The sequence below is a fragment of the Silurus meridionalis genome, chromosome 28 (genome assembly GCF_014805685.1).
Source record: "Silurus meridionalis isolate SWU-2019-XX chromosome 28, ASM1480568v1, whole genome shotgun sequence".
Classification (NCBI taxonomy): Eukaryota; Metazoa; Chordata; class Actinopteri; order Siluriformes; family Siluridae; genus Silurus; species Silurus meridionalis.
Genome location: NC_060911.1, coordinates 15117343 through 15130912, shown reverse-complemented (window position 1 = coordinate 15130912; position 13570 = coordinate 15117343). Strand labels below are relative to the sequence as shown.

The window sequence follows — 13570 nt, the reverse complement described above, 5'->3', positions numbered from 1 at the left end:
GCATGAGTAATGAAAAGAAAAAAAGATTCTTGAAATACAGACTTTGTCCAAATAGCAAAATAAAATAAACTGTCACAGTGAGTGGTAGTTCTGTGCTTTAGTCTAGTTCATTTGAGAAGCACCACTGTACCTATCTGAGAATAACCTCTTTCTCCTTATACTTTCCTGCACTCATTCCACCACCATGTCACTTTGTCTTCCTTTCTATTTCCATATGTCACACCAAATACCATTCTAAATGAACAGTGGTATAGTGCTTTGTGTGCTTAACAAAAACATCTCTGGACAATTTACTAAGTTACATTTAAAATTTTAAAGAACTTTTATACATTTTCTTTATTACTTGTACAGTCCAATAATCCTTTAAAAGAAAAAAAATATTTGTTTGGCACCCGTTGGTTTCAGCACTTATTACAAATTGCAGAGAAGTACCGATGTAATTCCATTTATAGGCACTTGGCACCATCTAGTGGTAAAAAAAAAATACCCTGAGCCAGTGCAATAATAATCTCATTAACAGGTCCAGCAGTGCATTGGTTACAGCAGCCATAGAGGATAAATTTCACCTTGTAGTTCTTTAAAAACCGATGTCAGGGGTTGTGCGTTGCTCCTAAATACACAGTATTAATTTAACACTTCTGAAAAAGTTAAAATTTTTAACAGGCAAACTCTTATAGTGTAAAATATTAATAGATGATCAGAAAAATCAATCAGTGTTCAGAGTTACCATTTCAGAAACATTCACGGATTAACTGGTCAATAAAGAAAACCGTTTAATTAAAAAATGTAAATCAGTGTTGAGTATTTACATAGTCCACTGGCATTAATACTATAGTTATAGTTATAATTTATTAGGGCTTCCATTCGCCACTCCTGAAATAATCAGTCAAAAAAGTGCTGCAAAAAGGCCCAGTACAACATTAAAAAATGAGTCTGTACCATAAGCCATTTGAACATCAAAGGGCTTAAAGTACCTCAAAAAATGAGGTGTAACAAATAAAACATAATGCATGTTTTCAATAATATCAACTCTCAATTCTTTCACCTTTGGACTTTCTTTAGTTGTGTCAAAATCTAGAATATAAACTGTTGTCTGGAGAAATGTGTACATGTTGCTGAGAACATCATCATAGATTACACTGAAAAAGTCTCTAGGTTACAGATGTAACCCTAGTTCCCTGAGGGAACGAGACGCTGCGTTGAAACGTTTTGGGAACACCCCGCGTTGTTCACGCTCTGAATCAAGTGTAAAAAGTCGTGACGTCATCAGCAGGCGACGTCGCACAAACCAGGAAGCTACAAAAAACAGCAGAGCGATGGTAGTGGCATAACCTTCTGAAAGAAAGGTGAAGGTAAGCTCTGACAGGGATGCAGGTAGTATGGCTCGAGATGCAGCGTCTGGTTCCCTCAGGAAACTAGGGTTACATCCCTAACCTAGACACATTCCCTTTCAGGAACTCAAGCTGCATCGAAACGCTTTGGGGACAAGTATACCATACTGACCAATCCCTGTCTAGAGTGCCTGGGCAACACCAGCATGCAGGACAGAGGAGCCAGGAGTGGCTCGTAAAACCTGACAAAGTTCAATGGGGTGGACTGTAACCCGGGCCTCCGGGTGCCATGCAGAATACGTGAGAGTGTTTCCCTAGCGAATTCCCCAATTTCCCAAAAAGGTCCCTTGAGGAGGGAAAGCAGTTCCACAAACCATGGTCTGCCCGGCCAACGGGGTGCCACAAGGAGGAGACGTACTCTCTCCTGGCGGATTCTCTTCAGAACTTTTGGGAGCAAAGCAATGGGAGGGAAGGCATACAGATGAGGCCTCGGCCATGTCTGCACCATGGCGTCCAGCCCCAGCGGGACTAGGGGATAGAGAACCAGAGGGGACAGTGCAAGGTCTCCCGGGTCGCAAACAATTCTACCTGGGTTCTGTAAAATCTCCGCCATACCTGCTCCACCACCTCAAAAGGCGTCCGCTCTCTAATCTAATGGCTCTCAGCGAGAGGAGTTTCCCTTTGGACCACAGGAGTATCCATCATGCCAGCCTGTACATTGGGTGAGAACAAAGACCCCCCTAGCAGTTGATGTACGAGACCACCGATGTGTTGTCTACATGGACCAGCACGTGGTGACCCTTTAGGTCCCGAAAGTGTCAGAGCGCCATAAGCACAGCCATCATCTCAAGGCAGTTTATGTGCCATGAAGGATGCAGCTCGTCCAACTGACCTCGGGCGGAGTGGCCACTCATGACTGCCCCCCCACCCCGTGAGGGACGCATCTGTCGTGGGCGTTAAGCAATGACAAGGCGCTCCCAAGATGGGGCCTTGAGACAGGAATGAGACAATTCTGCCCGCAGCACGGTCAAGTGCCACAACATTCCCAAGAAGGTGGTTCTCTGCAACTGAGAAAGCACACTCTTTCCCAAGTTTAGTCTCAGCCCCAGCTCCTTAATGCAGGCAAGAGCAACATCTCTATGCCGGACCGCCTAAAGCTCTGATCGAGCTAGAACCAACCAATTGAACCTAAGAATGCTGATGCCCTGAAGCCGTAGTGGGGCTAGAGCCGCATTCATGCACTTTGTGAAGGTGCGGGGTGAGAGTGCTTGGCCAAAAGGAAAGACCCGATATTGGTAAGCCTCACCCCTAAAAGTAGACCTCAGGAACCGCCTGTGAGCAAGAAGGACGGCTATGTGGAAATAGGCGTACCTCAGATCTATCATGACAAACCAGTCCTCGGACTTGATCTGTGACACCACTTGCTTGAGGTTAAGCATCCTAAACCTGAACCTCATGAGTGAGCGGTTCAAGGAGCGTAGATCTAAGATCGGCCTGGATCCTTCTTCGGAACCACAAAGAACCAGCTGTAGTAGCCTGGCTCTCTGACCAAGGGGGGAAAACCTTGATGGCCCCTTTTCTCAGGAGTGTAAGCATGGCAACCGCCAAGGAGTCCCAAAAGCCTTACCTACAAAGGCCAAGTGGCTATCTCTCGAGAGCCAATTAAGCATGCTCCACTCCCAAACAAACAACGCACATCTCATGAGTATCTCCTCCCGTAATGAACCGGGGGCAAGAAGGGACACACATGCGAAAGCCTGTCTGTTTAGCCATGTTGCACAGAATAACACAAAAAGCACTTACCTGAACAACAGAAGCTAATGCTGCTACCATCGCGCTGCCATTTTGTAGCATCCTGGTTTGTGCAACGTCGCCCACCGATGACATCACGACTTGCCTATTGGCCAGATTTTACAAATGATTCAGAGCATGAACAACACGGGCATTCCCGAAGCGTTTCGATGCAGCGTCTCCTTCCTAAAAGGAAACGAAGTGTGCTGTAAATACTATATCAAAGGCAGCAAACAATGTGGTCCATGGGATGAGCATCTCCTCAGTCACAATGTACTTAGTGCTGATGGCCCACTTGTTCCAAAGGCAAGAAGGTATGGCTGGTGATATCCCTTCTGTTTCACCAAGTAAAGGAGCAACAGTAAAGAGGCCATATTACTGTCCCACTCTGTGTTAGACATACCTCGATGATCTTCTGAAGATTCATCATTGTATGGATTCCTGGCAGATTTCAGCAAGTTCTGAGCTCTGAGGTGGGTTTTTTTAATCATAGAACGCAGGCCACTTCTACAGGAGTTTGGCAGCTGTTTCTGGACCAACGAGGAGGCTAAAATTTTGACCATTCTCTAGCAACAGAAAAATAAAAGAATATTTCTGACAACCTCATGCTCAGTTTACAGATATGAACTGTAGTTAAACAAAAAGATTCCATCACTTACCAGCGTTTTCATGTCCAGCAACCTTTGGAAACACTGAGAGGATGGAATGTGATTCATAGGGAATGTGGTTGAGATGCTGTCTGCACGATGGTCTGCTTTATCTGCTGCAGGATAATTTCTCAGTCTTAAGAGCTCAAGGATTGGATCAGATGTTTCAACACCTAAACCACTGTAAAACCACTTCCCTTCCACACATTTACATTTATGACATTTGGTGGACACCCATTATCTAAGGGAAACTTATAAAAGTGCTTTGTAGTCTCTATCAATACATAAGGTACTGCTGAGAAAAAAGTTGATTTTTAGATATTGTTTGAAGAACGCTATGAAACCAGTTGTTTGTATATCAAGTGGAAGTTTATTACACCACTTAGGATCCAGAACAGAGAACGTTCTTGAATCATGCCTTCCTTGTGACCTGAGAGATGTTGGGATTAGTCAAGCAGTGTTTAGATCAAAGGGAGCATGCTACAGCAAACGATTAGATAGATTCTGTCTCACAAAACATGTCGGCCCACTGTGGGAATTTGTGGGTTTTCAGTGTGAGCAAGACAAATACACATTAATAATTTAGAAAGGAGTTTAAGATACAGGTCTTCACTTAAAAGTGTAAGTCTTGCATGGTGAGGCCCAAAAGTACCTTAAATAGTCTACTAGCAGAGCAGTTAAAGGTAATTTAAACAAGCCTGCCTAGGACTAGGCTGAAACAATTATTTTTTTTTTCCAACTTATACTCAAAAATGATATTAGAGATTTGTTGGTTACTGTGAAGCACATTGTAACCTATTTTTTTAATAGTGCTATATCAATAAAATATTCGCCTACTTGAATTAATTGTTTATAATATTATTGTACTGCAGTCATTATTAAATTTATTTTTGTTAATATTGTGTGCAACTGGTTACCTGATTAAATGAAACTAAATTGAAAATTCTTAAAAATACTTGAAAATTCTTATCATGCTAGGTTTAGCACATCAGCACCATTTTAATGTGTTATATGCAATACAGTATTTGACCGCAAGGTGGAAGCAGAGCTCAAAAATATTTGATGGTTTTTGGAGGCTTTTGCTACACGCTGATAATTATTTTAAAGGTTTTGTCCAAAAAATAAATAAATAAATAAAAGGTTTTTGTGCTCATTAATGTCTCTGCTATAAAATCTAAATAATTTACTTTAGAAAGATGAAGAATCAAGACTGTAGGTAACAGAGACATGGCCCATCAATCACTATTTAACAGCTAGAGTTCAAGGCTTTCATTTTTGTACACTGGCACAAATGCACATATATTTTAGTAATTGTACAAAAAATACCTCAACCACTGTGATCTCTTTTGCAGTGCTTAAATTAATCTCAAATCAAGTCGGCTTTTATTGTCAATTTAAATATATAGTGTATTACACAGTGAAACAAAACAACGTTCCCCCAGGAGCAAGGTGCTCAATCAGACAACATAAATTAATACTGTACATCTAGAAGAAACTGTTCCTATTACTTTTACTGAGATGAAAGTGTGTGTAAAGGGAACATGTGATCAGCCTCAATGCTGGTGGCTTTTTTCGGATGCATAGTGCTTGTAAATATCAATGATGGAGGGAAGAGAGACCCAGATGATCTTCTCAGACATCCTCACCATCCCCTGTAGGGTCTTGCCATCCAATTCCAGAGTCAGGCTGTGATACAGCTGCTCAGGATGCACTCGATGGTCCCGATGTTCTGGAGCTGGTGTTGAGGGAACAGGTGAGGATTTCTGCCAGGTGAACACAAAGGAATTTGGATATAATCTTTGCAGAGGAGCCATTGATGTAAACAATCCAAACTGCCTGAGGTCTCCCAGTGAAAAAGTCTTGGATGCAGTTACAGACAGAGCTGTTCAGGCCCAACAGGACCAGATTCTCAATTAGGGTTATTTGCAATGTAGACTCCGGGTACAATAACGGTGGTGAATTCCAGGGGTAAATAAAAAGGTCTACATCTGACTTTTGTAAACTTCACCAGTAGGTGGAAACTAGGAGTTCTTACACCATTCCGTGTTAATGTAAACACACAGTCTATCAACTGACACAGTCCAGCTGAATGGTGTCATCCGGAACTCAGTCATGTCTTTGTGATGACAATTACACAGCAGTTTCTGAATTTATGCCGTGTAGCTTGTTGGAGTCTAATGTAGTCCACTTTAGGGTTAGGGTTCCATTTTTTTTTCTTTCCTTATTTGTATTTATACATTGTACTGTGTATATACTGTATATTATAGTATGTGTATATTCTTTTTATATATTTGCATTTATTTTTATTTCTTTACTTTGCTGCTGTAACAAAGACAATTCCCCACTGTGGGACGAATAAAGGTTTATCTTATCTTATCTTATCATGAACTTCTTCAGCAGTTTGAGATACAGGAGTTCGTCTGTTGGATCGAACCACACGGACCAGCCTTCTCTCCCCATGTGCATCAATGATCCTTGGCCACCCACGACTCCGGTTCATCAATGTTCCTTCCTTGAAGCACCTTTTATAGATACTGACCATTGCAGACCGGGAACAGAACACAAGAGGTGCAGGTTTGGACATGCTCTGAACCAGTTGTCTAGACATCACAATTTGGTCCTTTTCAAATTTGTAGAGGTGACTGTGAGGGCTTGGCATACAACTGAACACAAACAATAGGAAACAGGATAACTCTTTTGTTTGCTAGTAAAATTTATTCAAAGAGGAGCTTCTCCCTTCTTTTCTTGCCTTTAGAATATTTTGTAGATCTTTTGTTAGAGTTCAGAATCAGAATCAGGTTTATTGGCCAAGTGTGTTGACACGCAACAGGAATTTGGTTCCAGCTGTTGGCAACTTTCAAAAGTACAGACATAAATAACACAATATATTTTACTTAGACTAAACAAAACAATATAAACTACATAAAACAATACCAACAATACAGCTTAAAAGAAGAACAATTGTTAGGCAACTGTATATCACTCCTTTCTCAAGTGGTTGGTTTTCTCAAGTGGTCCTTTTTTAGTTATTGACCTCGACCAACAAATATTTGGCTGACGTGACAAAACAGATTTGACCCCATGTACCACTAAGGAGTATACATCCATATTCTGAGTTTAAATTGTGAAGCATTTGACACTGTAAAATGACCAGATATTGTAAGTTCTTAATCCAATAAGAACAAACGAAAAATTTAATCAAAATCGACACAAATGAAGTGAACCACAAACTGGACCACAATCTAACAATACAAACTATTAAAGGTATTTTTCATATAATTTAAATTGTAGCTGGTTTAGACGGGATGTGACAATATAAATAAATATCTATAATATAAAATAAATATAAATAACTAGCAAATTCAGAAACTAATAATAAGATGTTCTGTTAATGTTGAACATCACAGGCTTTATAAACTCAGCACATAGAAGAAATGTGGACAATAAAATAATTGTGTATTAGAATAGTGTTGAACAGGCTTTTGTATGATAGATAGGCAAGAAATATCATTACTTTGAAATGTTGGACAAGGAACTTTTATGATTAGCCCTTTTCATAAGATGAACAAGGAGGATCGATGGTAATCATGTTTGTTTATAACCAGTTATGTGCTCGATTCTTTGTTCTTTTTATAATACAGTAATCCCCCGCTTTACCACGGGTCGAATTACGGAATTGCATTTGCTGCATAACTAATTTGTTTGGCTGATTTTCCCGGTCTCTCGTGGAGAGCATGCTAGACCAAAAAAAAACGTACAAGTCAATTGTTTTATGTTCAAATAATGAGATTTATTATTAAAAATATTATTCTAAATTATAAAATTAAGTAAAATGTGAATTCAGTACAGTACTGTATACATGAAATAGCATTTTTAAGTTGGCGTCCGTTTATAGCTTTTTTCATTTATCACGGTGGTTTTGGAACTTTACCACCACAATAAAAGGGGGATTACTGTAATTAGGGATACATATACAGTAGGCTTCTATATACTGTATATACATGCAGACTTCCACTATGGCACTTTGAGGTAAAACAGGAGTGGCTGCCTGGACTTGAGAATAAGCAATTAAATAGATTAAATACATATTTGCTTTGGAACACTGAAATATTTGTACTGACTTTTTGAGTGGTAAATCCTCACAATTACTACAACAGACTTCATGTGTTGAACTTTTACTCTGTTTGTTTTAGATGAAGGCTGGAATCAAGTGTCTGGTCAGCATTTCCATTTTATCTTTGCTTTTATTTAAACCAGAGGATTTGTGTTCCAACCAGAATGGAAATCAGCCTCTATCCCTATTGAAAGGGCTTACTACTTCATCAGTCATGCCCTCTGAAAAACAACAGTACGAGCTTGTATAGGAGCTACTGAAACTGAGTCTTCAAAATCTGACGGGTACAAACGAATGTTGTATGTTTTATTCTTTTTTGTGCTTTGATTATACTTTGATAGCTGTTTTATTTTGCTCTGCTTATAACTATGTTTTTAATGCATCATTACATGTTTTCCATATAAATTGGGCAAATCAATTGTGATTGAGAAACACTATGATGACTAAAATATTTAAAGTTCACTGTGCATCTGTTGTAACCTAACATATTAAGTAGTTGTTCCTCAATTTTCCCAGGAGAAATATAAACTGCAGCACTAAAAAGTCATATAGTTTAAATATATATATATATATATATATATATATATATATATATATATATATATCTTTATTTTCCTATAAAGAAATCATTATTTTTTTTTTTTTGTAATTATTCAATTTTAATGTTTTTTTTTAAACACTGTTTCAATGCCACAGCATCTTAAAAGGTTCAAAAAGTTGAGTTCACCAACCAACAAGATCTATGATACACCTTAATGGCTCAGTAGATATTAGTATTTCTACTGGTAAAAACAAAAAACAACAATACAAAAATAATGAATAAAAAAGGCATTAATGTATTCCTTATTTTAAACATAATGATCTTTTTTTTTATTCTCCAGCTATTCACCATCATGAAGCCCCTGCTTTTTCTTCTGAGCATCACTGGTGAGTGTATTTTCCTAATGTTCTTAAAAATGATTTATACAATTAGTTCTTCATTAATTAAACCTGATATTAAATACTAAACAGTATTATTTTATAATTGATCATTAGTATTGTGCTGCTGTGTATCTAACTTTGTACTTGTATTACCAGCACTTGTATTAGCATTCTCACTATAACAGACTCTAAATTGATCAGACTGATGAGACATATTGTTCGCATTTAGATCATAGTGCTCATATGGGACACTCATGAATACAGATAATTGAATTTTCAGCAAAATATATATTCGCAGTTTGTTGAATAGAAAAGACCAATCTGTCGTGATCAGTATGTGCACTGCTCAGAGTGGATTGTGGCTAATGTTAGCTAAACACATTTTTACCAGTGAACATTATCTGGGCGCACTTTCAGGTGTAAAAATTCCGATCATTCTGACTTTCTAGTCTGTTAATTCCTGTGATTAACAAAAATAAAACATGTTTTACTATATATTACCAACAGGTCTTGTTCCAGTCATTATTTCCATCATGCAAACAGTCCCTCACGAGTATCATCTCATCACAACAAAGGTGACATGGTCCAGTGCACAGAATTACTGCAGGGTGATGTACACTGATCTGGCAACTATAGAAAGTGACAATGACTGGGTACGGTTAAACAAACTAATAACAAGCCAAAACATAATAGCACCCTTCTGGGTCGGACTCTACAACGACATCAACAGTTGGCGCTGGTCCTTTAATGAAGTCCCATTACAATATACCACTTTTAGGCAGTGGGGTTCTGGAGAGCCAAATAATGATAAAGGTCGTGAATCATGTGCCATAATAAACAACAATGGATACTGGTGGGATGCATACTGCTACAATCTGAGACCCTTCATATGCTACAATAGTGAGTCTGTATGCTGATTTTTTTTATTACTGTTTGCTTTGTTGGCTGGTTTTGAAAAAAATATTTAGGAAATATAAGCTACTGAACCATATTGTGTTATAATACTGTAGTTTACATATAACCAGAGAATACTTTCAAACTGTTATTAATAAAATGTACAAAGTACTTATGTGAATTTTATATGCGGAGGCAAAAGAAGAGAATGATTTTATGTTTTTAAATACAATTACACAAAAAAGAAATAATTTTGAAATTAGTTGTGCATATAAATGCACATTAACACATTAAAAATGTTAAAAGTAAAAAATTATTACAACTTTGCTTTAATCATAGATGGGTTTGTTAATTGATTTATTTTCATTTTATAGGTACTAAAAGTGGCGCTGACAGGTTTGTTGGTGTCACTAGTCCGATGTTGACCTGGTCTGACGCTCAGATTTACTGCCGGACATTTCACACAGATTTGGCCACGGTGACCAACAGCGCAGACAACAACTTGTTAGCACAGCTGGCATCAGTAATGACCAGTATTTGTTACTGGATTGGCCTGTATAGAGACACTTGGAAATGGTCAGATGGAACCAAAGTCTCAAATCTCCAGTGGGCTAATGGACAGCCCAATAATTACTGGAAACATGAAAACTGTGGACTGCATTATACGCTGTTTGAAGATGATAACTGCACCAACCTGCGCTTTTTCATGTGTCACACCAGTAAGTCTACCAGAACAAATGAGCAGTCAAATGTCTTAATGTTTGATAGTAGGGAAGGATATCAGAATCAGAATCAGAATCAGGTTTATTGGCCAAGTGTGTTGACACACACAAGGAATTTGGTTCCAGCTGTTTGTGACTATCAAAAGTACAGACATAAATAAAAACTATACATGACAAAACAGGCAAGACAAGACAGACTATAAAAAACAGACTATACAAGACAATACAGACAATGTGAGACAGTATAGACAGTGTGGGTAATAAATAGGGATACAGATCAGTAATGTACATACAGGTGGTACATATGAGGTTTGATGTAAGATTTTTGCTAACAGGGACACATTTAAACGCTAAACTAACTGTACTCACTCCTCAGAACAGTTAAAAAGGAAATTAAAATGTTAGAATCGTATCATTTAATTCTGTACAATAGACAGCTGTTTGGAGCTGAACTTTTCACAGGCCTGTCAGCATATTTCTGAATGAATGAAATCTGTTACATGCATCCTGATAAATAAATGGTAATGAGACTGTCTTGTTATATATATTCAGAAGAAAACCTACTGTCTTTATTAATATGTACAAATGACTTGTTAAAGTAACTGTCATTAGCATTTCACTGGGAATACTGATAATACAGTAATATAGAGTATATTTTGCATTCTTTAACCGATTAAACCATTTTATTCACTTTAACAGGTTTTAGTGGAATGTTCTGGTAATTGGATGGCAACCAAGTGATAAAATATGCTAAGATTATGTTAAAGTCATACTGAAATACTGAATCATGTTTTGTTCTGTGTATCTGTTTGTTATCCTCACAGTACCACCCGTGAGGGAGCAGCAGATAGTGCGACTGCTGGTGAAGTCTGATGGAAGTGTTTTTAAATCGGAAACACAATCATCAATTCTGGATGTGGTGAGTTTTACACGACAGAGATGTTCCCTACATTCCTAAACTAAAATATTTTTAAAATAACCATTAACCAGACCCCTTAACCAACCATAAGCATTCAAAATAACAATAATAATATATTTCTGCATTCTAATGTGTTCTTTATTTAGCTTTTCTTTAATGTCTGTGTGTATATAAAATGATGTTCAGTAAGTACTGACATTTAGAACATAAGTCATAAGTCATGTTCTGTCCTACAGATCAAGCAGATCCTGAAAGACAATGAGATGTCGGATGATACCACAGTGACCTGGAGGGTGCAGCCGGGTGGAAACATCTTCTCTAAAAAAAAGAGAGATGATCTGTAACATTCCAGTGCTCACAGTCAAATATAGATTTGATATAAATTATATTTCAAGTTTTAATCAGTAGGGGGAGACAAATACAAAAACTAACAATAAGGAATAGCATTTCACTAAGCCGTGTTTCAGTAATATAAAATATACATATATCAAACAGGTTCACCCCTTTCCCCTTAGCCCTTGGTAATAAGCTGTTATTATTTTACTATGATGTTACTGTAGGTAATCATTAGATGACTGTTGGTTTTTCATTCTGACAATGGAACTGCACACAATATCAAATAGAAGATGTGGCGTAATATTAAATCTAATGTCTTTTATGTTTTGTTTTTAATAAAGCCATTTCTTTATTACTATTACAATATGGTTTGAAATGTTTATCTTGGAATTAGTGCATGAGTAATGAAATTAATTAGTTTTTGAAAAGAAAAAAAGATTCTTGAAATACAGACTTTGTCCAAATATCAAAATGAAATAAACTGTTTAATGTCAATATTGCAGTGAGTCACAGTGAGTGGTAGTTCTGTGCTTTAGTCTAGTTCATTTGAGGAGCACCACTGTACCTATCTGAGAATAACAAGTTAAAATAAAATGTATTTAAATGTATTGTCTCATTGCTATTTTTTATAAAATAGCTTGAAACAACATAGAAAGCATTAATTTTTTACCTGTTCTTTAGAAGGTCTGCACAATTTCAATCACCAGTTTAAATCTTTTTCCAAGAAGCTTAACTAGCCCTGATGCAATGCTGAGACTGATTATTTAAACATTACTACACAGCATAGAAATTCTAAATGCTGTTTTGTCCTGTGTTTTATGGTTTAAAAATGTATTAGCTGATGATCTACCTTCTTCTTCTTTCAGCTTCTCCTGTTAGGGGCCACAGCGTATCATACACCTCCATACACCCCCTGTCCTCTACATCTGCCTCTTTTAAATCAACAACCTGCATGTCTTCCTTTACCACATCCATAAACCTCCTACTTGGTCTTCCTTGTTTCCTCCTCCCTGGTGGCTCCATCATCAGCATTCTACTACCAATATACCCAATGTCCCTCCTCTGCACATGTCCAAATCACCTTGTTTTTAAAGGTCCCTCCAGTAAACTAATTTCCAAACCTGTCCATCTTTGTCGCTCCCAACAAACATCTCAACATCTTCAGCTCTGCTACCTCCAGCTCCACCTCCTGTCTTTTACTCAATGCCACTGTCTCTAATCCATACAACATCTCAGGTCTCACCACAGTCCTATAAACTTTCCCTTTCACTCTCACAGATACTCTTCTCCACCCACTCCACCCTGCCTGCACTCTTTTCTTCACTTCTTTAACACACTCTCCATTACTTTGCACTGTTAACCCCAGGTACCTGAACTCCTCCACCTTCTCCACCTCTTCTCCCTGCATCCGCACCCCTCGACTGACCTCCCTCTCATTCACACACATGTACTCTGTCTTACTCCTACTGACTTTCATTCCCCTTCTCTCCAGCACGTACTCCACTTACACACAAATGCAGAACAAAGCACATACCTCAAAGAAACTTTCTGAAACTCTTTGAATAAAATTTTCTAGTAAAAAACAGGCCTAAACTTTTCAGTGAGTAAGACTCCTACACACACACACACACATGGGCAAATTTTGTTTTACATAGCCCTTTGTTTAAAAAAACAGCATCAATCACTGTCATATTAAATAGCAAATCAGCACTACATCCAAACATCTGTAAATAAATTCAGCATATTGCAAAAAGTCCTGTTTTGGGAAAAAAAAAAAGCTAACAAACAATTATTCAGTAGACCTTGTTGTCAATCCGTTGTAGAGTGAGATAACAGCCATTAGGAATGATTTCTTGTTTTGTTCCCTGTTACATAGAAGCTGCTGGATCCTGGAA

The 13570-nt window shown here is 37.8% G+C and overlaps 1 protein-coding gene across 1 annotated transcript; it reads left to right on the top strand.

The window, feature by feature from the left end:
* Positions 1–8767: 8767 nt before the first annotated feature.
* LOC124381625 (putative C-type lectin domain family 20 member A) lies at positions 8768–12033 on the top strand. Its single transcript, XM_046843429.1, has 5 exons — positions 8768–8810; positions 9312–9704; positions 10073–10417; positions 11245–11339; positions 11576–12033. The coding sequence occupies exons 1-5, from the start codon at positions 8777–8779 to the stop codon at positions 11681–11683; spliced, it is 975 nt and encodes a 324-aa protein (XP_046699385.1). The 5' UTR covers positions 8768–8776; the 3' UTR covers positions 11684–12033.
* The last annotated feature ends 1537 nt before the right edge of the window (positions 12034–13570 follow it).

Bases quoted from the DNA above. Each gene is read 5' to 3' on its own strand.
- LOC124381625 (XM_046843429.1), top strand. From the start codon at position 8,777: ATGAAGCCCCTGCTTTTTCTTCTGAGCATCACTG. The intron at 8,811-9,311 runs GTGAGTGTATTT...TATTACCAACAG, and splicing joins TTTTCTTCTGAGCATCACTG to GTCTTGTTCCAGTCATTATT. The intron at 11,340-11,575 runs GTGAGTTTTACA...TCTGTCCTACAG, and splicing joins AATCATCAATTCTGGATGTG to ATCAAGCAGATCCTGAAAGA.